General features: G+C 41.9%; 1 protein-coding gene across 2 annotated transcripts in view; it reads right to left on the bottom strand.

Moving 5' to 3' along the window:
- DOCK5 (dedicator of cytokinesis 5) overlaps positions 1 to 23,499 on the bottom strand; it is a 231,636-nt gene that overhangs the window by 174,014 nt on the left and 34,123 nt on the right. For both annotated transcript variants that reach the window (XM_004046801.5, XM_055348267.2), the window contains exon 2: positions 231 to 314. In XM_004046801.5, the coding sequence (XP_004046849.2) occupies positions 231 to 314 (84 nt within the window). The remainder of the gene's footprint in view (positions 1 to 230; positions 315 to 23,499) is intronic.

Genomic DNA, 23,499 nt, shown 5'->3' with positions numbered 1-23,499 from the left:
ATGCATGAGCTTTCACCCTGGTGTCTGTGCAAGTTTGTGCTCATGTACTCAGCAGGCTGTTTTGAAATCACACTCTGTTCAAAATTGTGTCACCCAAGTACTTCCTGAATTTTTACTAGCACTGTTTCAGGAAGTCAAGCATGTTGATGTTTACTCTAAGTGCCTTTTTAATAAATAACTTACACTGTTTTTCCCTTGCCCTCATCTGGCAGAAGGCCAGCCAGACTTACCCTCGTACATCTCCAGGATGTGAACTGTGTCACCGATCTGCAAGGAGAGCTCCACATCTTGAGAAGCATTGTAGTTATAGATCGCTGGAAATGAGAAATAAAAAAGGGAAATTAGAATGCATGTCACTTGGCTGGGCACAGTGGCTCACGCCTATAATCTCAGCACTTTGGGAGGGCGAGGTGGGTGGATCATGAGGTCAGGAGTTCAAGACCAGCCTGGCCAAGATGGTGAAACCCCATCTCTACTAAAAATACAAAAATCAGCTGGGCGTAGTGGCAGGTGCATGTAATCTCAGCTACTTGGGAGGCTGAGGCAGGAGAACTGCTTGAACCCGGGCAGCAGAGATTGCAGTGAGCCGAGATCACGCCACTGCACGCCAGCCTGGGTGATAAAATGAGACTCCGTCTCAAAAAAAAAAAAAAAAAAAGAATGCATGTCACAGTGAACAATTCGGTCAACAAACAACTCTCTATTTAATAATTTCATGTGAATTGCCCACTGTAAAGCAGAGAAATGGATCCTCATTTCCCCCATCCAACAAATATGGATCAGTTGCCTGCTACATATCACGAACTGTGTTAGAGACTAGTGATAGAGGGGCAAATCACATGGACATGGCCCCTGTCCCCAGGGAACTTAACAGTTGAGTGGAAGGAAGAAAGATATCAAATATATAATCACAGAAATAACTAGTTAAAGTTGTGATAAGTGTTAGGAAAGAAACAATCTGGTTACAATGAAAATATATTGGGGGATTTTGTTAGTCAGTGCCCTTGTTCATCAGACAACAGCCAGCCTGCAAGAACACGGAACTGATGACCTCTAGGACACAGGCGAGCCATGTCCTGGCTTCCATGGCACAGTATCTGATGGCAAAAGGCCACCTGTGAGGCCCATCCACCCTCCAGTGACAAACTGACACAGGGCACGGTGCAAAGATGGTGCCTGGCCCCAGCCCAGGGCACCCTGGGCAACTGGGTTACCACAGCACTTCCTAATCAAGGTGACCTCAGCCACCACAGTCTTTAGGGCTGGCAATGGCTGGGCCGGGTTGTGAAAAATGATAGACTAACTCATAACTCAAAAAAAGAAGACAACCCAATTTTAAGACAGGCCAGAGCTTTGAATAGATATTTTGCCAAAAATTATGTATGAATAGCTAACAGGCACACGAAGAGATGTTCGACACTATCAGTCACGGGAAAATACAAATTAAAACCACAGTGAGATACCACTCCACACCCACTAGAATGGCTATGATAAAGAAAAAAGAAAAGGCAGACAAATGGCAAGAATGTGGAGAAACTAGAACTCTCCTGCATTGCTGGTAGGAATGTAACATGATACAGCCCCTTCTGAAAACAGTTGGGGAACTTCTCAAAAAGTTAAACATAAATTTACCATAGGTCCTAGCAATCCATTCCTAGGTACCTACAAAGAGAAATGAAGCCATGTGTCTACATAAGAACCTTATGTGAATGTTCAGAGCTGCGGTGGTGGGCTGCAAAGGTGCCCCCCCGCCAAAAGAAATCCACATCAAATCCCTGGAACCTGTGTATCTTACCCTGTAAGGCAAAAGAGTTGATTAAGTTAAGGATTTTTTTTTTAATTATTCTTTAAGCTCTGGGATATATGTGCAGAACGTGCAGGTTTGTTACACAGGTATACACGTGCCATGGTGGTTTGCTGCACCCATCAACCCGTCACCTACATTAGGTATTTCTTCTAATGCTATCCCTCCCCTAGCCCCCCACCCCCCAAAAGGCCCCAGTGTGTGATGTTCCCCTCCCTGTGTCCTTGTGTTCTCATTGTTCAACTCCCACTTATGAGTGAGAACATGTGGTGCTTGGTTTTCTGTTCCTGTGTTACTTTGCTGAGAATGATGGTTTCCAGCTTCACCCATGTCCCTGCAAAGGACGTGAACTCATCCTTTTTTATGGTTGCATAGTATTCCATGGTGTATATATGCCACATTTTCTTTATCCAGTCTATCACTGATGGGTAGTTGGGTTGGTTCCAAGTCTTTGCTATTGTGAATAGTGCCACAATAAACATACATGTGCATGTGTCTTTATAGTAGCATGATTTATAATCCTTTGGGTATATACCCAGTAATGGGATTACTGGATCAAATGGTATTTGTGGTTCTAGATCCTTGAGGAATCGCCACACTGTTTTCCACAATGATTGAACTAGTTTACAGTCCCAAAAACAGTGTAAAAATGTTCCTCTTTCTCCACGTCCTCTCCAGCATCTTTTGTTTCCTGACTTTTTTTTTTTTTTTTGAGACAGAGTCTCGCTCTGTTGCCCAGGCTGGAGTGCAGTGGAGTGATCTCGGCTCACTGCAACCTCCACCTCCTGAGTTCACACCACTCTCCTGCCTCAGCCTCCCCAGTAGCTGGGACTACAGGTGCCCGCCACCAAGCCTGGCTAATTTTTTTGTGTGTTTTTAGTAGAGATGGGGTTTCACCATGTTAGCCAGGATGGTCTCGATCTCCTAACCTCATGATCCACCCGCCTCAGCCTCCCAAAGTGCTGGGATTACAGGCGTGAGCCACCGCGCCCAGCCTCCTGACTTTTTAATGATCGCCATTCTAACTGGCGTGAGATGGTATCTCATTGCAGTTTTTATTTGCATTTTTCTAATGACCAATGATAAGGATTTTGAGAGGAGCTCTCTTCCCTGAATTATCAGGGTGGCCTTAAATGCAATCACATATATCTTTACAAGAGAGAAAGAGAGAGAGCTGAGAGACACACCGGAGAGAAGGCGACATGAAGATGGAGGCTGAGATTGAACTGATGTGACTGCAAGTCAGAGAAGGCCAGTATCCACCAGAAGCTGGAAGAAGCAAGGAACAGAACCTCCCGGAGGGCCTCCGGAGGAAACACAGCCCTGTTTGCACCTTGACTTCCTAACTCCCATCTCCAGAACTGTGAGAGAATAAACCCCCACTGTCTTGAGACATCAAGTGTATAATTTCTCACAGCAGCCACTGAAATCCACTACAGTAGCATTATTCACAATAGCTCCCAAAATGGAAATAATTTATTAACTGATGAAAGGATACACAAAGTATGGTATATCCATGCAATGGAATACTATGCAGCAATGAAAAGAAATGGAATACAGACACATACTGCAACATGAATGAACCTCAAAACATTACACTAAAGGAAAGAAGCCAGATGCAAAAGACCACATAGTTTATGACACCATTTATTCAAAATGTCCAGAATTTAGCAAATCTATCAAAGGCAATATAGGAGACTATTGGTTGCCTGGGGCTGTGAGGAGGGAATGGTGATTGACCACAAAAGGCCCTAAGGAGCTTCTTGGGGAGATGAAAACATCCTAAAACTGGGTTGTGGTGATATTTACACAACTCTGTAAATTTACTAAAAATCAGTGAATAATATGCTTAAAATGGGTGGATTTTATGGTATATAAATTACACTTGACGGAAGCTGGTTTTTTTTTTTTTTTTTAAGTAGATTTACTTCTTACTCTCACTCTACTGATGAGGGAACTACATCTTTCCAGGAAAAAAGAACTCCCTTAGAGATTCAGCTCTAGCCATGGACTTGACAATCCAAGGAACCCATAAGGCTCCCATCTCTGCAGGCCTGATGAGTGGCCATCCACACTGATGAATGGACAGTCACTCAGTCCATCAGTATATCCCACAGGGAAGAAAGGCGTCCTTGACATTGCTAGTGGTGGGTCTTCCCGGCTCTTCCCAGCTCTTCCCTGGGCCTGCAGTGCACCCTGCACCTGCAGCTTGGCTTACATCACAGTCAACCTCTCAATGAGCAGGAAGGAGCACATGTCCAGCCACCTGTTTTCCAGTGGCCTCTCCTTGATAAAGGAAGTCATCCAGGTAGTGCTCTCCTGCACTCCTGGTACAGAAGCCTGTTGGAATTTATTTTACTATTGAGCTTATGGACTAGGCTATGAATTCACAACCATGATTGGCTGGTGACATAGGTTAGGAGAAATCGCATGCGATTCAGAAGTAGGAGTAATTCCCAATTCCTAGACTTTCTCATGGGTCACTGGGCCACCGCTGCTATTCCAGTGGAGTTCAACTCCTTCATTCGTCTGCTGGTTTACGCGAATGCTCTGCCTGCTAGTTTGGCAGACCTCATATCCTTGACATCTCCTACTCCCTATTCATGGCTTTGTACTGAAATAGTCCCTTCCACTGGCCCCCTTCTCAAATGAAAACAGGAAATAGTGAGGTCACTGAGTCACAATGCATTGTGTAATGACCAAGCTTCACCTCTTCCTGGTTCTGGTCATTGGAAAAGTAAGCAGAAGCTCTCAAAGGCAGCACCTTGCACTGGAAGCTCCAAACACAAACACCTACCAAGAAGCTGGAAACACACACACACACACACACACACACACACACACACACACCAAAGACCGGTTTGCTTAAAACCTAGATCTCTAAGCCTGACCCAAAATACCTCCAAAATTGTCCCAGCCCGTAATTATCTGTCTTTGTCTCCACTATCTGCGAAATTCCAACCTACTCTCCAGTGAAGACTCCTATGTTCTCCCCTAAATTCTGAGCTCAGTCCATGGTTTGTTTCTGCCTAGAACAAGGGCCTGTCTTGATTTGTAACAATCCAAATCTCACATCCACAATGCAATTCAACAAATGGCTACTAGCTCCCGATTACCTGCGTGGATCTCTTTCTTCTCTGACATTCCACAACAATTTTCCCTTCCAGCGCAGTTTGGGTTTTTAATCATAGACAATCTTGTGTAATTGTCTGCCATCAATTAGAAGGAAATCCCTATGATTGGGGCCCTCATTACACATTACTTTTGTGTCTTTCTCATTACAAGGCACAGGCTTAGTCCCAAAGAAAGTACTCAAGGTATAATAACGATGTCAGAAAAGAATATATTTTAAAAACACATATTTTTATCCATTCTATAAAATCCATCAAAAAATTCAGTTATTCACCACTTCTTCCCCAAACTCAAACACACTTCTGCTTTCCTCCAGAGCAGAGGCTGTGGTTTCCCATCACTCAAGAAAGGGTTACTAAAATCACTTCTCCATCCATTTGGTTTATCACAAGAGAGAATCTGCCTCTCCAACCTAAGCTTTCAAAGAGATTCATGTTAGAAGCACATCCCTTCAACAACGCCTTTCACTGGAATGAAAAGTCACCGCTTAGAGGATGTTTGTACAATCTGTTTCATGTCTCTGGGCAAAAGCACAAACAAGATTTCCAATCACCGTCATCATCTATTCATTCTAACTCTTGGGTTTGGTAGTATGCCCTCCATATCTTAATATACCTCATATTTCCAGCATATTTCATAGTTTACTTTCATATATATCTTAGTAATTGTATAGACTGGATGCCAGGTGTCACATTATTTAATGGGGAAGCTGAGACTCAGAAGGGTTAAACCCAGATTGCAAGCAGCAAAGCTGTTATAAAGCTGGTCTGTTCATCACATTTGACCAAGCCAGTCCATAATGGTGAAGATATGCCCTGGAATAGCCCAGAAACAAAGAGAAGAGCCTAGATTTCTCTCTTTAAATGACCATCCTACTTCCGAAACCAAGATTTCTCATCACACACATCAGTGACTGGTGATCACATTGTCCGCTAGTCTGATGCTATTTCAAGAATAAGAGTACAACTAATGCACTTAGTGGGCCCATAGTTTCTTTCTAGAACATGAATAACTGTTATAGAGAAAGCTAGAGAAATGGGAAACCAAGAAAAACCTCAGGGTAAGCAAAACGGATTCAAGACTCAACTTTACCGCTTACACAATGCATGACCTTGAATGAGCTACTAAGCCTAGGCCTCAGTTTCTTATCTGTAAAACAGGATTGCCTTTAAAGAGCCCTCTGGTTCTAATGCCTTCTGATTCACGGGGTAATGAGAAGAGGCAAAAGAAACATGTGCCATTTTTGAACCGGCAGGCACCACCACAATCTCTTGTTTTGACTGAGGAAATTAAACAAGAACCGGGAGTTGCTGTACATACATTGCCTCGCTGGCTGCCATGAACAGCATTGGGAAAGACAAATTGCTGGAATTCTTCCCTAAGCAGCTTACTGTTTATAACAGGAAAGTATAATTTTGCAGAGCCAAGTAGACAAGACAAAATAGTTTGCATTTTACTGAATCTTTGATTTGGCTCTTTCTTTTAAACCAGGCTTACATGAGAGAAGAAAACTGAAGTCCTGGGATTATGTAATAAGAAACGAACAGAACAGACTTACTGGCTGCAAACTGAGTGATCAGTTTTGACAATGAAAAGTCTGTAGGCTAGAAAGTAATAAATATTTCTTTTTTTATGTTTATTTTTTATTTTTTTGAGACAGGGACTCACTCTATCAACCAGGCCAGAGTACAGTGGCACAATCGTGGGTCACTGTAGCCTTGACCTCCCTAGGCTCTGGTGATCCTCCCGCCTCATCCCAAGTACCTAGAACGACAGGCATGTGCCACCACACCTGGCTAATTTTTAAAATTTTTTTGTAGAGACAAAGTTTCACCATGTTGGACAGGCTGGTCTCGAATTCCTGGGCTCATGTGATCCACCCACCTTGGCCTCCCAAAGTGCTCAGATTACAGGCATGGGACATCCAGCCCAGCCAAGTAATGAATATTTCTAATGAATGAGATTATTACATGAATCCTCAAATTACAACGCCCTGAAGAATAGCTACATTATATTTTTTATTAGTCACCTGATAGAATCTACAAAAGAAAGATCCAGCAAACACAGAATGAGATACCCACTGGAGACATATTATCATTCATAATATTCCAAAGATGACTATGGCCAGGCGCAGTGGCTTACACCTGTAATCCCAGAACTTTGGGAGGCCGAGGCAGGTGGATAAGTTGAGGTCAGGAGTTCGAGACCAGCTTGGCCAACATGGTAAAACCCCATCTCTACTAAAAATACAAAAAAAAAACACACACACACACACAAAAAAACTAGCTGGGTGTGGTGGCTCATGCCTGTAATCCCAGCTACTCAGAAGGCTGAGGCAGGAGAATCGCTTGAACCTGGGAGGCGGAGGCTGCAGTGAGCCAGCATCGCACCACTGCACTCCAGCCTGGGCAACAGAGTGAGACTCTGTTTCAAAAAAAAAAAAAAAAGATGGTTACAATTCTTCTTTTCCATTATGATCTTGATCTGCCTAGTTTCAGATATGCATTCTATAAAAACTAAAGAGTCACAACTCATCTTTGATCTTCATCTTGGCTTTCCTGCAATGATATCCAAGAAGGCCAAACAGATTTCATTTTCTTATGCTCTTTAATTACACTGTACTATAAGGACTAGAAAATCATATTCAATAACAGGTATAACACCAAGAAGTCAAATCTGTGGTTTTAGGATGATAATTACAAGTAGGGTCCAAATCAGTCTTTCTACAACGAGATGACCATCACGCCACCTCTCTGCTCAGATCCATCCAGGACAGAGGCTATCAGGTTAGGACATCAGCTCTATTTCTCACCAACAGTACTCCATAAGAGCAGGCTCTTACAGGATTCTCAACTTCATTTTCTAGATAATTTAGGAGAAGAGAGGATTTCATAATCAATGCATTGATTACTATTTAGAAATCTCTATCTTGGCCGGGTGCAGTGGCTCATGTCTGTCATTCCAGCATTTTGGGAGGCCGAGGCAGGTGGCTCACTTGAGGCCAGGAGTTCAAGATCAGCCTGGCCAACATGGTAAAACCCAGTCTCTACTAAAAATATAAAAATTAGACAGGCATGGCAGCACACACCTGTTATCCTAGCTACTCGGGAGGCTGAGGCATGAGAATCGCTTGAATCCAGGAGGTGGAGGTTGCAGTGAGCTGAGATCGTGCCACTGCACTCCAGCCTGCACGACAGTGAGACTCTGTTTAAAAAAAAAAAAAGAAGGCCGGGCGCGGTGGCTCACGCCTGTAATCCCAGCACTTTGGGAGGCCGAGGCGGGTGGATCACGAGGTCAGGAGATCGAGACCATCCTGGCTAACACGGTGAAACCCCGTCTCTACTAAAAATACTAAAAAAAATTAGCCGGGCGTGGTGGCGGGCGCCTGTAGTCCCAGCTACTCGGGAGGCTGAGGCAGGAGAATGGCGTGAACCCAGGAGGCGGAGCTTGCAGTGAGCCGAGATCGCGCCACTGCACTCCAGCCTGGGCGACAGAGCGAGACTCCGTCTCAAAAAAAAAAAAAAAAAAAAAGAAAGAAAAGAAAAGAAAAAAATCTCTATCTTAAAGATTATATATATTTGTGAAGGGAATAGATAAATATCTTTAACTGGAGGGATATTTCTCAGATATAAACTCAAATATTGTTTCTTGATTGCCTCACTGGCAGCAAGTGATGACTTAGAAGCCACATCATTTACATGAATGAGATTAAATTTACATGAAATGCTTACAGCAGGAAAGCAGAAACAAGGCAATTCGAAATTACAGAACAAAGGCCCAGCATAGTGGCTCACGCCTGTAATCCCAGCATTTCGGGAGGCTGAGTGGGAGGATTGCTTGACCTCAGGAGTTCGAGACCAGCCTGGGCAACATAGGGAGACCCTGTCTCAAAAAATAATAAAAATTAGCCAGGCATAATGGTGTGTGCCTATGGTTCTAGCTACCCGAGAGGGTGAGGTGGGAGGATCGCTTGAGCCCAGGAGTTTGAGGCTACAGTGAGCTGAGATTGTACCACTGCACTACGTAGGTGACAGAGCAAGACCCTGTCTCAAACAAACAAACAAACAAAAACAAAATTACAGAACAAAAAGTCTATGATGTATAATCATAGGAGTTTTTTCCCACAGTTTCCTCCTCTGAAAAAGGGAGGCAACAGTACATTCTTCCTATGGTTTTGTGAGGCCCAAAAAGGAGAATTTGTGCAGGGCCAGAATGATGACTAACACCTGGCAGACAGTGAGTAAAGAGCAGTCTCCTCCCCTCCACTCCTTCCCCTTTCTCGCCGTGTCCAGCTTCCCATTCAGGGCATGGTGACACCTACATCCTCAAAGATGGACACTACCCCCTCATCAATAAACCAGTGGGAGTCGGTCAATGAAAACAGTGAATCAGGAAGGACTGGAGAGGTCAAGAACAAATCAGCCTCAATGGTCCTTCCAAGGCAATGGTTGATGGACAATGAAATGCAGATGTCTTTGATTAGAGCAAAGCCATTTTATTGCAGGCTGCTAAATACAGAGCTCCTTTAAGAAACAGCACCAGGTGCAGGGAGTATTTTAATACATTCACCATTTCTTGCTGCCCCTTCCAAGCATTTCTGCAACAATTCATTGAGAAACCAGGGTATTATCCAGAATACTAAAGATGGCCTCAGCCACGTACTCACCACAGGACCCTCAGGCTGTATATAATATCAAAGGTACACATGCTAATGTTATTCATGCCTATAGTTCTATTAGCCTCCATTTTTCTCAATGAATATCTTCCTTATTAAACAAAATAGGAAAAAGTAAAACAGAAAAAAATCTGATAGCAACTATTGCAGTCTTTAATAATGAAGGAAAATAGCTCACTACCCAGCCCAGAACATCTTTTCCAAAGCAAATAAAGTCTCCTTATCAGGTTCTTCTTGGTACACATCCTTATGAAACAAAAGGTGAACAGATCTAAGATTAAGACGGTCACATCTAAGACTCTGTTGAGCTAAGACTCTGTTACAGACAGAAATTATCACTGAGGAATAGAGAATCTGAAGATAAATGCCAGAGGTTACTGTGGAATCTAGAAAAAGCACTTTTAAATGATAGTTGAGGATGTCACCGATTATCTTCTCCATATGTACATGAAATGAGACAAACACATTTCACTGAGAAAAGTAATGATCCCCAACCAGGCTACACAAGTCATTACTTTGACAGTATCAACCTAAAAAATGCAAGTACAATAGCAGCTTCCGGCCCTGGGCCAGTCTGAGGACAAGCTCTGGCCTGACTCCTTTAACCTCTGGATCCTACTCAGGAGGATTTTAGAACTGAATCTCAACTTCCTGGGTATTTATACACTCCAGAATCACACCCTACTGAAATTGCAGTGAGGAAACAGAAGCATAGGACATGTGTACATACATGTGTGTGTGAAGTTCAAAGTGACAGACCTGATGTGATTATTTCACATTGCATGTCTGCATCAAAACATCTCGTGTACCCCATAAATATATACACCTACTATGTACTTATAAAAATTAAAAATAAAACAAAATTTTTTAAAAAGTGAAGCACTAAAAAATATCTAGAATTTTAAAAAAGAAAGAAAAGTGATAGACCAAGGCGAACAAAATTACAGCTGTGCCATTGAAGATATTTTCCATAATGTGGCCAAAAAACTACCATCCTGGACTCTAGGGCAAGTGATTCAATCTTTGCAGGCTTCTGTTCCCTCGTCAGTAAAGTGAGCTGGTGTTTTACCTAACTCTTCTGGTTAAGAATAAAATGAGAAGAAACAACGAGCAACTATTGGTTATGTCTTTGGAACCAAGATCTTTCAGCATCAAAGACAAGTACACAATCAAAAAGGTTAACTGATTCTGGGACGACGTGGGTTGGAAATATCAGTTTGAATTTGGGATTTGTTTTCTACCTAAAAATTCTATTTTTAGGTACCTATTTTTAGGTACCTAAATTCTATTTTAGGTACCTAAAATCAATTCTACTTGTTGCCCAGGTGGACCAGGGAACCAACCCATCAGGGACCAGATGAATTATCCTGCTTTAAGCATTAAAAACTAGGCAAAATGTATATGACACGTTGGTTTTCAGACACTGAACAGCAGGCAATGCAGGGAGTGATACCTGAGAGGAGAGAAACAGATAAGTGAAGTCTACACCTGCCTGCACTTACTGCTCGAACAGGGTTTCCAGGCTATTGTGCAGGCAGCCAGTGGTCACTCTGTGACCAGGAGAGTGGAGAATTCAGGGGGGTCAAGGTGGCTAGAATGTGCAGGGCAGAGAACCAGAGAGAAGAGGGCTGCTCAGAGAGAGTGCTAGAGATGTGTGGAAGGTTCCCCAAGTCTTTAGCTGAGTACTGGTCAGTGCATGTGTGTGAAAATACCCGAGGCTAAGAAAAAAATCACTGGAAAAGAGCAAGAGGCATTGTTCCCAACCCACGCACATGGATGAGAACAGCTTACAGATCCCACAACCAGAGTAGAGAAAGCTTGGAATATGAGGGTACTGGGCTGAGAGCTCAGAAGGGTACTGAGTACTCGGTAGTGCAGTGTTACAGACTGAATGTTTGTCTCCTGTACCCCTAAATGTTTATGTTAAAATCTATGCCCATAGTATTAGGTATTAGGAGGTGGGCTTTTGGGAGGTAATTAAGTCATGAGGGTGGAGCTCTCATGAATGGGATTCGTGCTCTTATAAAAGACCCCAGAGAGCTCACTTGCCCTTTTTGTACCATGCAAGGACACAGTGATAAGTTGGCAGTCTGCAACCCAGAAGGTTGCCCTCACCAGAACCTGACAATGCTGGAACCTTGACCTTGGACTTTGAGCTGCCAAAACTGTGAGAAATATATTTCTGTTGTTTACTAGCTACCCAGTCTATGAGACTTTGTTATAGCATCCCAAATAGACTTAGACATGTAGCCAAACTGGCCCCAGAATAAAGGCTGTGTTGGTCCTGCATAACAAAGCTTAAATGCAAACCTTGAATACGTTTTCCAATAACTAGCTCAGCCTTGTTCTGCATTGCATTGCATCTGCATTGCAGAACAAGACTCAAACTCCCAAGAGGATTAAATTCATGACTGACATCTGGTTCAAGAGTACCAAGTAGCCAAAGAAGAAGAAAAATATTACTCATAGTTAGGAGAAAAGAGACTTTTAGAAAAAGACCCAGAAATGACATAGATCAGGCAACAGAACAAGTCCCAATTAATTTAAAAGGATGCAAATCATACAAAGCATTTTCTTTGAATACAACAGAATTGAATTACCAATTAGTATCAGAAAGATACTTAGGAACTCTCAAAATATTTGAAAACTAAACACACACCTCTAAATAACCCGAGGAACATTCCAATATCAACATCGCCCAACATATTATGATGAAAAAAGGAAAAAAATATGATCATCTTAATAGATATAGAAAAGACATTTGGTAAAATCTGATCTCTATTCATAATAAAAGCCTGTCAGCAAAGTAGAAAAAAACATCCATGATACACACCTAGCAAACACCATAATGAACCGTTAAATATTAAATGTGCTCCTCTAATACCAGGTACAAGGCAAAGATATCTGCTTGAATCACTCTATTTCACATTTTAAGGGTGGGTCTAGCTAATGCAATAAGGCAAGAAAAAGAAATAAAAGGCATATTAATTACAAAGGATAATATAAAATTGTGTTTATGAGCAAATACCATGATTATCTATATAGAAAATCTTAAGGCATTTGCAAAAACAAAGTTACTACAACTAATATGTGAGTTTTTAGGGAGGTTTCAGGGCCTAATTTTTTGGTCAATGTATAAGAATCCATTGTATTTCTCTATACTACAACAAACAATATGAAATTGCTTGGTTATGATAAAAAGTGCATTTCTTCCCACGAAGTGCAGGTGTAGTAATCTGAAGACTATGCCCCAGAGAAACACTTGCACAAGTGTACCAGGAAATATGTACAAGAAAGTTCACGGAAGCAGTGTGTGTGATAGCCCTTTGAAAAGAGATTCACCCCTAATGTCCATGGAAAGGAAAACAGAGAAATAAATTATGGCATATTCAGATATAGAATTCTATATGGCAGGGAAAATGAGTGCATGCATGACACTAACAGAATGTAGAGCGAATTGAAAAATTATAGAAAAAATATACACAGGATGATGCCTTTAGATGTAATACCAAATCTTACAAAACTAAGTGAAATGAATTTGCATATACATATGTGTATGGATGATAAAACTACAGAAAAAAAAGGAGGAAATGAAACACACTAACCCGAGGGTATGTTTACATCCAGGGTGGGGCCAAGGTGTCAGACAATTAGGGAAGAGCATGAGTATAGGATTAATATACTGAGAATCATGTTGTTTGCAATTCATTTGACAGGGATATGTAGGTACTTTTACTACTGTTCTTCTTCAAACTCTTCGCAAATGGTGTAAATTTATTTATTTATTTATTTATTTTTGAGATGGAGTCTCACATCATCGCCCAGGCTAGAGTGCAGGGGCACCATCTTGGCTCACTGCAACCTCCCCTTCCCAGGTTCAAGTGATTCTCCTGCCTCAGCCTCCCAAGTAACTGGGGTTACAGGCATGCACCACCACCACACCTGGCAAATTTTTGTATTTTTAGTAGAGACAGGGTTTCACCATGTTGGCCAGGCTGGTCTCGAACTCCTGGGCTCAAGCAATCCTCCCACTTTGGCCTCTCAAAGTGCTGGGGTTACAGGCATGAGTCACCATGCTGAGCCTGGTATAAATATTCTTTATGCATTCAATGTTTAATTAAAACAACAAAAACCAGTTAGACAGATATTTATATATGTATGCAGGAGAGGATCATAATGACAAAAGGAAACCTGTTTAAAACCTGTTTACATAATTGATGGCACGTTAACACAAACCTACATATAGGTATTATTCCAGTGGTTCGCGACGTTTAGCACACATCGGAATTACGTGACAGGCTTCCTCCAACCCAGGTTGCAAGGTCCCAAACCTAGTTTCTGATTCAGTAGGTTGGGAATACAGCCCAAGAATGTGTGTTTGTAGCACATTCTCAGATACCACTGGTGCTCCTGGTTCAGAGATGACACTGCAAAACCCCTGCATTGCTATATGTGAGCCTCATGCAAACCAGCAGAGAAGAAAGAGCTCATAGTCCTCGTTTTACAGATAAAGAAACATAATCTCTGAGAGATTAAGAGGTCTGCAGTATTACATAATATTTAATCACACCAGCTCTGGACTCAGACTGTTTATGTCCAACCCTGGCTCTATACTTGCTGATTCTTATTGAAGGTAATTCTAGATCCAATTGCAGTTTTCACTTACGAGAAAACTATGACCTGAATAAAGTAGCTTGCTTAAAATCATAGAGAATTAGAAGCAGTCTAGGATGAGCAAGCTGGAAACATTTTTTTCAAGGGCCACGTTAGTGATCTTTATAATAAATTTTACCCTGTATTAAATTATACTTTTAAAGTGAACAATAAAAACAGTGGAGGAATAAAAACAAATGACCAATTACCTTTTATGCAATGAAGGAATGATAATCAATCAAATAAACAAATGAAACATTCAGGTCTATGAATTATTAAATATGAATATATCAGAGGGTTAGAATGACCCTCTGATATATTTTCCTTCTTCATATATATATATCTAAGCAACCAAATAAAATTTTCTTTTTGAGATACAATTAGTCGCAATCAATTCAAAGCAAAGAAACGAAAAATTCTTTTCAGTCTCATTTCTTCTTCCAGTCTGAAGAAAGGTAAATCAGTATTTCTATGACTTAATTTTAGAAGAAATGAAAACTTAAATTCACCTGAACTGCACTTTTTTTTTTTTGATACAGAGTCTAGCTTTGTCGCCCAGGCTGGAGTGCAGTAGCAAGATCTCAGCTCACCGCAACCTCTGCCTCCTGGGTTCAAGAGGTTCTCCTGCCTCACCTCCAGAGTATCTGGGATTACAGGTGACCATCACCATGCCCGGCTAATTTTTGTATTTTTAGTAGAGATGGGGTTTCACTATGTTGGTCAGGCTAATCTCAAACTCCTAACCTCAGGTGATCTACCTGCCTTGGCCTCCCAAAGTGCTGCGATTACAGACGTGAGCCACTGCACCTGGCTCCAAGCAATTTGTTTAAGTCAAGAAACGTATGTGTGGCATTCTTTCTGGTTCCCTCATCTGTGAATTTTTGTTGCCTTCAAGTTCAACTGAGTTTAAAATTCTTGCATCACATTTTTTTTTTTTTTTTTTTTTTTTTGGTAGACATGAGGTCTTACTACGTTGCCCAGACTGGTCTTGAACTCCTGGGCTCAAGTGATCCTCCCGTCTTGGCCTCCCCAAGTGCTGGGATTACAGGTGTGAGACACTGTGCCCAGCTCACAAATTTTTTTTGTTTAAAAGAAGAACCAAGAAAATAGATACACATCATGTTCCTGTAGGGAAAAAAGTAATCTTACAAAGAGTTCAATTCTCTAAATAAAACACAGACTAAATTAAATTCCAATTGAAATAAAAAAGGTTTTTAGAAAATGACACAAAAATGGTAATAAAATGTATCTGGAAGAATAAACGTGTGAAAAAAGTTAAAACATAGTTTAAAATAGCTTGAAAATGAAAAATTAAAGGGAGACTTGCCTCAACATATTTATGTCAGGTTACCACTGCCATGGCAACGCATGGAAGTTACTGCCCCTTCCCATGGCAACAACCCAAAGACACAGAAGCTACAACCCTTTTCCTAGAAATTACTGCATACTCTGCCCCTTAATCTGTCTGTAACTCAAAGTGGTATAAATATGACTGTAGAACCAGAGCTGCCACTTTGGGCACAGTGCCTATGGGGTAGCCACAAGGAACAGTCCCTCTGCCACTGCTGTACACTGCCACTTCAATCAAAGCTACCGTTTAACACCACTGGCTCACCCTTGAATTCCATCCCTAGTGAAGCCAAGAACCCTCCCAGGTTAAGCCCCAATTTGGGGACATACCTGTCCTGCATCATGTATGGGTATTAAGTTAGACAGTTACTGATAAAATTGCCATAACTTTTCCTAAGTGGAACAAAACTATGCTGAAATATCTTAGTATATTATGTTCTATTTTCATTAAATAAGTAAATGTGTGTTTCAAAAACACAGAAAATGGCCAGGCATGGTGGCGCAGACCTGTAATCCCAGCACTTTGGGAGGCCAAGGCAGACGGATCACTTGAGCCCAGGACTTTGAGACCAGCCTGAGCAACAGGGCAAAACTCCATCTCCACAAAAAGTTAGCCAGGTGTGGTGGTGCATGTCTGTGGTCCCAGCTACTCAGGAGGCTGAGGTGGGAGGATCACTGGAGCCTGGCAGGTAGAGGCTGCAGTAGGCCATGATCCTGCCACTGCACTCCAGCCTGGGTGACAGAGAGAGACCTTGTCTCAAAAAAACAAACAACAACAACAACAACAACAAAAGCACAGAAAAACATCTTCATGTCCATACTATAAATTATTAATGGATGCTTAGAAAACTAGAGAAAGTATTATCTAATACTTTGTACTTTGCTTGACAAAGATGAGGATATATCTTTATTCATAAAACACAATGAGACATACAAATACATACACACACCAGATTATATGTGGTAGATTTAAATAGGATTAGAACCTCACTTGGACTTTTTTAAATAACTGAACAAATGGTTTAAAAGGTCATAAGAAGGAAAAAGTATCTGAGAGTTCACAACATTTTGAGAAGGGAAAAATGGCAAGGGATTTTGCTTTCAAGACATTAGAACTTTCTATAAGGTTTACATACCCAAAGCAATCTAGCACTGACACAGAAATAAAAAAATAAATCAATGGAATCAAATAAGAAAATATCCAAAATGCATATAATTATGTATTTTAATTTAGCGGGACAAATGATTTAATAAACAGCATGGGTATAATTGGCTATTCGCTTGAAAAAAAAACAAAATTAGACTCCCTATCTTTTATCACATCCAAAAAAAAAATGCAAGTAATAAATGTATAAAAGCTACTCAACTTCCTAACTATATGTTTGAAAGATCACAGCAAGCCATTTTCTACCTGCAGATTACAGTACCTGGTCCTCGTGGGAGGTCGGCAGTCAGGCTTCTCACCAAATGTGGTGTGAACGTGAGCTGCTCTGGACTTTTTGAAAAACAATCTGGCACTACTCTTGACCTAGCAATACTTTTTGAAATTCGGCAGAAGTCAGAACAACCACAATAAAATGGTAATATGAATAAGGCTGTTTATTGCAACACTGTAGTGGCAACAAAACTGGAAATAACCTGAAGGTTCAGAAAAAGGAAACGTGAAATAAATCATGGTACACACATCCCACAAATAATTAGTCACCTTTTAAATGAAAGTGAGTCAGATCTATATTTGCTGACCTGGAAAGATGTCCATGGTATGGATTTAAAACACGGGGGAGCCAGGTGCGGTGGCTCACGCCTGTAATCCCAGCACTTCGGGAGGCCAAGACGGGTGGATCACGAAGTCAGGAGATCGAGACCATCTTGGCCAACACGGTGAAACCCCGTTTCTACCAAAAATACAAAAAATTAGCCGGGCATGGTGGCGGGCGCCTGTAGTCCCAGCTACTCGGGAGGCTGAGGCAGGAGAATGGCGTGAACCCAGGAGGCGGAGCTTGCAGGGAGCTGAGATCACGCCACTGCACCCCAACCTGGGGAACACAGCGAGACTCTCTCGAAAAAAAAAAAAAAAAATTAAAATTAAAAAAATAAAAAAATAAAACATGGGTAACGTCAGGCATGGTGGCTTGCTACTGTAATCCCAGGCCTAGACGGGCAGATCACCTGAGGTCAGGCGTTTGAGACCAGCCTGGCCAACACGACGAAACCCTGTCTCTAATAAAAATAGAAAAAATTAGCTAGGCATGGTGGCACGAGCCTGTAATCCCAGCTACTCAGGAGGCTGAGGCAAGAAAACCACTTGAACCTGGGAGACAGAGGTTGCAGTGAGCCGAGATCATGCCACCTGCACTCCAGCCTGGGTGACAGAGTGAGACTCTGTCCAAAAAAAAAAAAAAAAAATGGTGGGGGAGAAGGAAGTTGCTGACTAATGTATGTAATATGATCCTTTAAAAAATTATTTTATTTTAAAAGTAAACAGGAAGCAAAAAGCAGCCTATACACACATTTGGCACATATAAGCATTAAGACTAGTGTGGAGGATACATACTACCCTCTTTTTAAATTTTATTTTACTTTTTTCTTAATTTATTTCTATGTTTATCTCTGTTTCGTTTTAACTAATAAACAGATTCAATTTTTCTTGTTTTATTTTACCTGCTAAATGACTTCAGTATTTTTTCTTAATTTTTAATTGTTGTAAAATAAACATAGCATAACATTTACCATCTTAAAGCATTTTCAATTGTACAGTTCAGTAGTGTTAAGTATATTCACACTGTAGTGCAACCAACCTCCAGAACTCTTTCATCTTGCAAAAGTGAAACTCTACACTCATTCAGCAATAACTCCCCATTCACTCTCCTGACTCCCACCCCCTGGTAACTCCCTTTTTACTTTGGGTCCCTTTAACTCTGACTACTCTAGGGACCTCATATAAGTAGAACCACACAGTGCCTTTTTGTGTCTGGCTTATTTCACTTAGCATAACGTCCTCAAGTTTCATCCATGTTGTAGCATGTGTCAGAATTTCCTTTTTTTTTTTTTTGAGATGGAGTCTCGCTCTGTCGCCCAGGCTGGAGTGCAGTGACGAGATCTCAGCTCACTGCAAGCTCCGCATCCCGGGTTCACGCCATTCTCCTGCCTCAGCCTCCCAAATAGCTGGGACTACAGGTGCCCACCACCACGCCCGGCTAATTTTGTGTATTTTTAGTAGAGACGGGGTTTCACCGTGTTAGCCAGGATGGTCTCAATCTCTTTACCTCGTGATCCGCCTGCCTTGGCCTCCCGAAGTGCTGGGATTACAGGTGTGAGCCACCACAGCAGAATTTCCTTCCTTTTTAAGGCTGAATAATATTCCTTTGTATGGTCAGACCACATTTTATTTCTCCATTCATCTGTACACAATTTTGTTGCTTCCATGTTTTGCTATTGTGAATGGTGCTGCTATGAACACGGGTGTAAAAATATCTCCTCCAGACCCTGCTTTCAGTTCTTTTGGATATACCCAGAAGTGGAATTGCTGGATCACATGGTAATTCTATCTTTAATTTCTGGAGGAACTACCACAATGTTTTCCATAGGGGCTGCACCATTTTACATTCCCACCAGCAGAGCACAAGAGTTCCAATTTCTCCACATCCTGGATGACCATTTATTTTGGTTTTTGTTTTTTGTTTTTGATAACAGCCATTCTAATGGATGTGAGGTGATATTTCATTGTGGTTTTGATGTGCATTTCCATACTGCTTAGTGGTGCTGAGAACCTTTTCATATGCTCGTGGCCATTTACATATCTTCTTTGAAGAAACGTCTTTTCAAGTTTTTTGCCCATTTGTTAATTGAGTTATGAGGTTTTTTGATGGTTAAGCTGTAGGGCAGATGACTTTCTTAACATCAGTCTCCTGAGAAGGGTGCCAGGGTGGCCCAGAGCAGAGGTGGGGCCAATGAACACAGTAACTTTTTCTTTATACATTTCTGTATTATTTGATTTGTTATAAAACACATGGGGGTTGCCTTTCTGGCTGTTTTTGTATCTAATGTGTTACAGGAAGAAAATATGATGCCATGTCTTTCAATGCAGAGAAGAGCCTCAGGCCAACCTCTACAATTTGCAGTCCATCTTCCCTCAACCATAACTATTTTAAATGAAAGTTTCTCTCCCCTAGTTGAAGCATTCTTACTTCATTTGTACCTTTTCCAACAACAAGTTAGTAAGATTCAGAGTGACACACTTCCTTGCACTTTTTCTCATGGATATAAGAATGTTCATAATATAGGCCACATAGTGAAAAGGAGATATTTGTTTACACACAGAAATGACAAAGACGATTAAGGCCAGGAGCTGTGGCTCATGCCTGTAATCCCAGCACTTTGGGAGGCCAAGGTGGGCAGATCACTTGAGGCCAGGAGTTCGAGACCAGCCTGGCCAACATGGTGAAACCCCGTCTCTACTAAAAATATATAAATTAGCTGGGTGTGGTGGTGCCCAGCTGTAGTCTCAGCTACTCGGGCAGTTGAGGCGGGAAAATCACTTGAACTCGGGAGGCGGAGGTTGCAGTGAGCCAAGATCACACCACTGTGCTCTAGCCTGGGCAAGAGAGCAAGACTCTGTCTCAGAAAAAGAAAACAAAAAACAAAAACAAAGATTTGGAACTCAAGGATAGTATATAAACGTGGAAAGCATGAAAAAAGGATAAAGTTAAAAATGCCTCATTCATTCATTCAACAAATATTAAGTGAGTGCAAGTTAGCCTTGTTCTCCATGTTGGAGATACAGCAGTAAATAAAACAGAGAAATTGGAGGTGATAAGTGCTGTACAAAATAGTACAAAGCATGGTCAGGGAAACTGTCTGTTATGATGAGCCCCAGTTTTGACAGGTCATGAATTCAATGCTTCATCCATAAAGTACAGGGTCTCACTGTTTAACAGAAATTTAATCTCAGAGAGATTTTAATAAAACAAAATAATCATCTACCCAAAAGGGCCCAAATCCATCTTAACAAGTAAATGTGTAATCAACACATTTGTTACAAAAGTAAGTTACCTCTCTTGACAATAATAGCAAACCATTCTTATCACTCTCTCTTATTTCATTTTTTATGCCCATTGTTGGTGGTATTAAAAATCACAGCCAGTCCCAGAAGCAGTGGCTCACACCTATAATTCCAGCATGGTAGGAGGCCAAGACAGGAGGATCACTTGAGGACAGGAGTTGGAGACCAGGCTGAGCAGCAGAGCGAGACCCCATCTCTACAAATAATTTAAAAATTAGCTGAGCGTGGTGGCCCACGCCTGTAGTCCCAGATACTCAAGAGGCTGAGGTAGAAGGATCACTTAACCTGGGGCAGTCAAGGCTGCAGTGAGCTGTGATTGTGCCACTTTATGCCAGCCCAGATGACAGAGCAAAAACCTGTCTATTAATAAATAAATAAATAAATAAAGCATTCTGGCTGGATGTGGTAGCTTGTGTCTATAATCCCAGCACTTTGGGAGGCCAAGGTGGGAGGATCACTTGAGGCCAGGAGTTCGAGACCAGCCTGGGCAACGTAGTGAGACCTTGTCTCTATATTTAAAATAAGATTTCAAAAATTTTTTTTAAAAACCTTCACGTATCAATAGTCCCAATCATAAAACATTCCAGCACATGTACTTTATTTATGGGACTGAGACCCTGAATACATATTCCAAAACTTGGCTCCTAGGTAAGCCACTGGGCTCGAGCAAGGATGGATTAATTAGCTCCTCGGTTCCAGGACTTTCCATGGAAGCACTTCATGGGCACCTGGGCAAGCAGTACTCCAGGTAGGGTGAGAAGCCCTTTAGGAAGGGCATTACTTGGGGTGTCATCTGCTGGCGAGGTAGCTGCCAAGGGCACCAAGCGTGCAAGACACTTTTGGCAAATTTCACATACTTTGTCCTCACTGGACGATGGGAATCTGCTTGCAGGCACAGAAATGCTGAGGACTGACAGCCTCTATGAAGGTCTCATTGAGCTGCCATGGGCCTGGTGCTTGCGGAAGATGAGGACACACAGCCCAGGGCTGCCAGGAGCCCCTGCTGGAGGCGAGGAACAGATGGAAGAAAGGGAGATTAGAAAGGAAGAAAGGATTTCTAATGTGCTCTAACTAAGTGTGTTAATGTGGGAATAATTATGATTCCTGGTCTTCATCCTATCAGATTAGAGGGTAAAAGAATGAATTTAGAGATCTTCTTACTTATTCTCATGGAATTCCTGTGAAACAGCTAGAGACGGGGCATATCACACGCTTTTACTCACAGCTCAGAAAATAAAGGACCATCTGAGTCAGGGGCCGGTTCAGGCCACCTGACTCCTAGGAGAGCTCTCATATCCCCCCAGCCTAGAAGTGAACATAATATGACCCACTGAATTATATTTCCATTTATTTTAAAGACAGGGTTTGGAAACAATTCATAAGTAATAAGGCACGGCCCTCAAGAGTATGGTCTGCCTCTCAGATCCCGTTTGAAATAATACTGGAATTATTCAAAGAAAGACAAATCCATAGCCACCCTAGAAAGCAAACCAAAGCATTAATCATATGCCAGGACCTTGGGGAGAGCACTGTTCTATCTAATAACAGTGCAGAGTGGACCAGCATGAAGAAAGCGAGATCACGAACTCATCCTTTTTCCTTCACAGAAAATAGAGTGTCCTAAACAGCAAAAACCCCTAGCAAAAAGCAATGCTCTCTCTTAACTCGCAGGGCTGACAGCAGGAGAGAAGGTAAGATTCAGAGCACACTTCTTCACTCTCAAAGGCCCTGAAGATGAGTCTTGGTTGGCATGGGTCAGCATAGCCCTGGCAGTGGGGAGCTTATACGATCAGCATTACTATGCCATTAGGTGAGCCTGGATATAAGTCCCAGCTCCAAGCACCCACTAACCCTGGGGCTCTGGACAGGTCATTAAACTTCTTTAAGCCTTCATTTTCTCCTCTGCCAATCTGAGGAATAACTGTACACTTTATGCATGATTGCTGTGAGGATTAAATGAGATGAGAATGAAAACTGCTCAGCATGGTCCCTGTAAGTACTCAACTAATGATGATGATGATGATGATGGAGATGATGATGATGGTAGGTAGCAGAAGTGGAATTTAAGATTTGGCAGAATGGGCCGGGCACAGTGGCTCACGCCTGTAATCCCAGCACTTTGGGAGGCCAAGGCAGACAGATCACAAGGTCAAGAGATTGAGACCATCCTGGCCAACTTGGCGAAACCCCATCTCTACTAAAAGTACAAAAATTAGCCGGGCATGGTGGCAGGCGCCTGCAATCCCGGCTACTCAAGAGGCTGAGGCAGGAGAATTGCTTGAACCCGGGAGACGGAGGTTGCAGTGAGCCCAGTTTGTGCCACTGTATTCCAGCCTGGCAACAGAGCGAGACTCCATCTCAAAAAACAAACAAAAAAGATTTGGCAGAATGTAGCTGAAGCTTTTAAAAAGCTTCAAGTATTTTAAATATTTTAATTCTTTGATCTAATAATTTCACTTATCAGATATATTCCTTTGGAAAGAGAAAGACAAGACAAATTAAACATAAAGTTCAGTAATAAACTGGGAGAAGCAGCAAACAAGCTAAATACCCAACAATGGGGGGGACTGAAAAATGAACTGTAGAAATAAAGTGATATAGGTAGCTTGGTCCCAGTTAGGGACAGACTGGAGAGGCAGACTGCTAAGAAACAGGGAAATTTGAGAGATGGGACAAATAACCGCCATCCCTACCCACCCCCTCCACAGGTCCAGATAACAATCCGTTCTCCACTCCCACAGGAGTCAGGAAAGTTCATCCCCTGTAAAAACTGAATGAGAGGCCAGGCGCAGTGGCTCATGCCTGTAATCCCAGCACCTTGGG

Source organism: Gorilla gorilla, chromosome 7, assembly GCF_029281585.2.
Source record: "Gorilla gorilla gorilla isolate KB3781 chromosome 7, NHGRI_mGorGor1-v2.1_pri, whole genome shotgun sequence".
In the NCBI taxonomy this organism is placed as follows: domain Eukaryota; kingdom Metazoa; phylum Chordata; class Mammalia; order Primates; family Hominidae; genus Gorilla; species Gorilla gorilla.
Note: the sequence above shows the minus strand (reverse complement) of the source record. Positions and strands in the feature narration are given on the sequence as shown.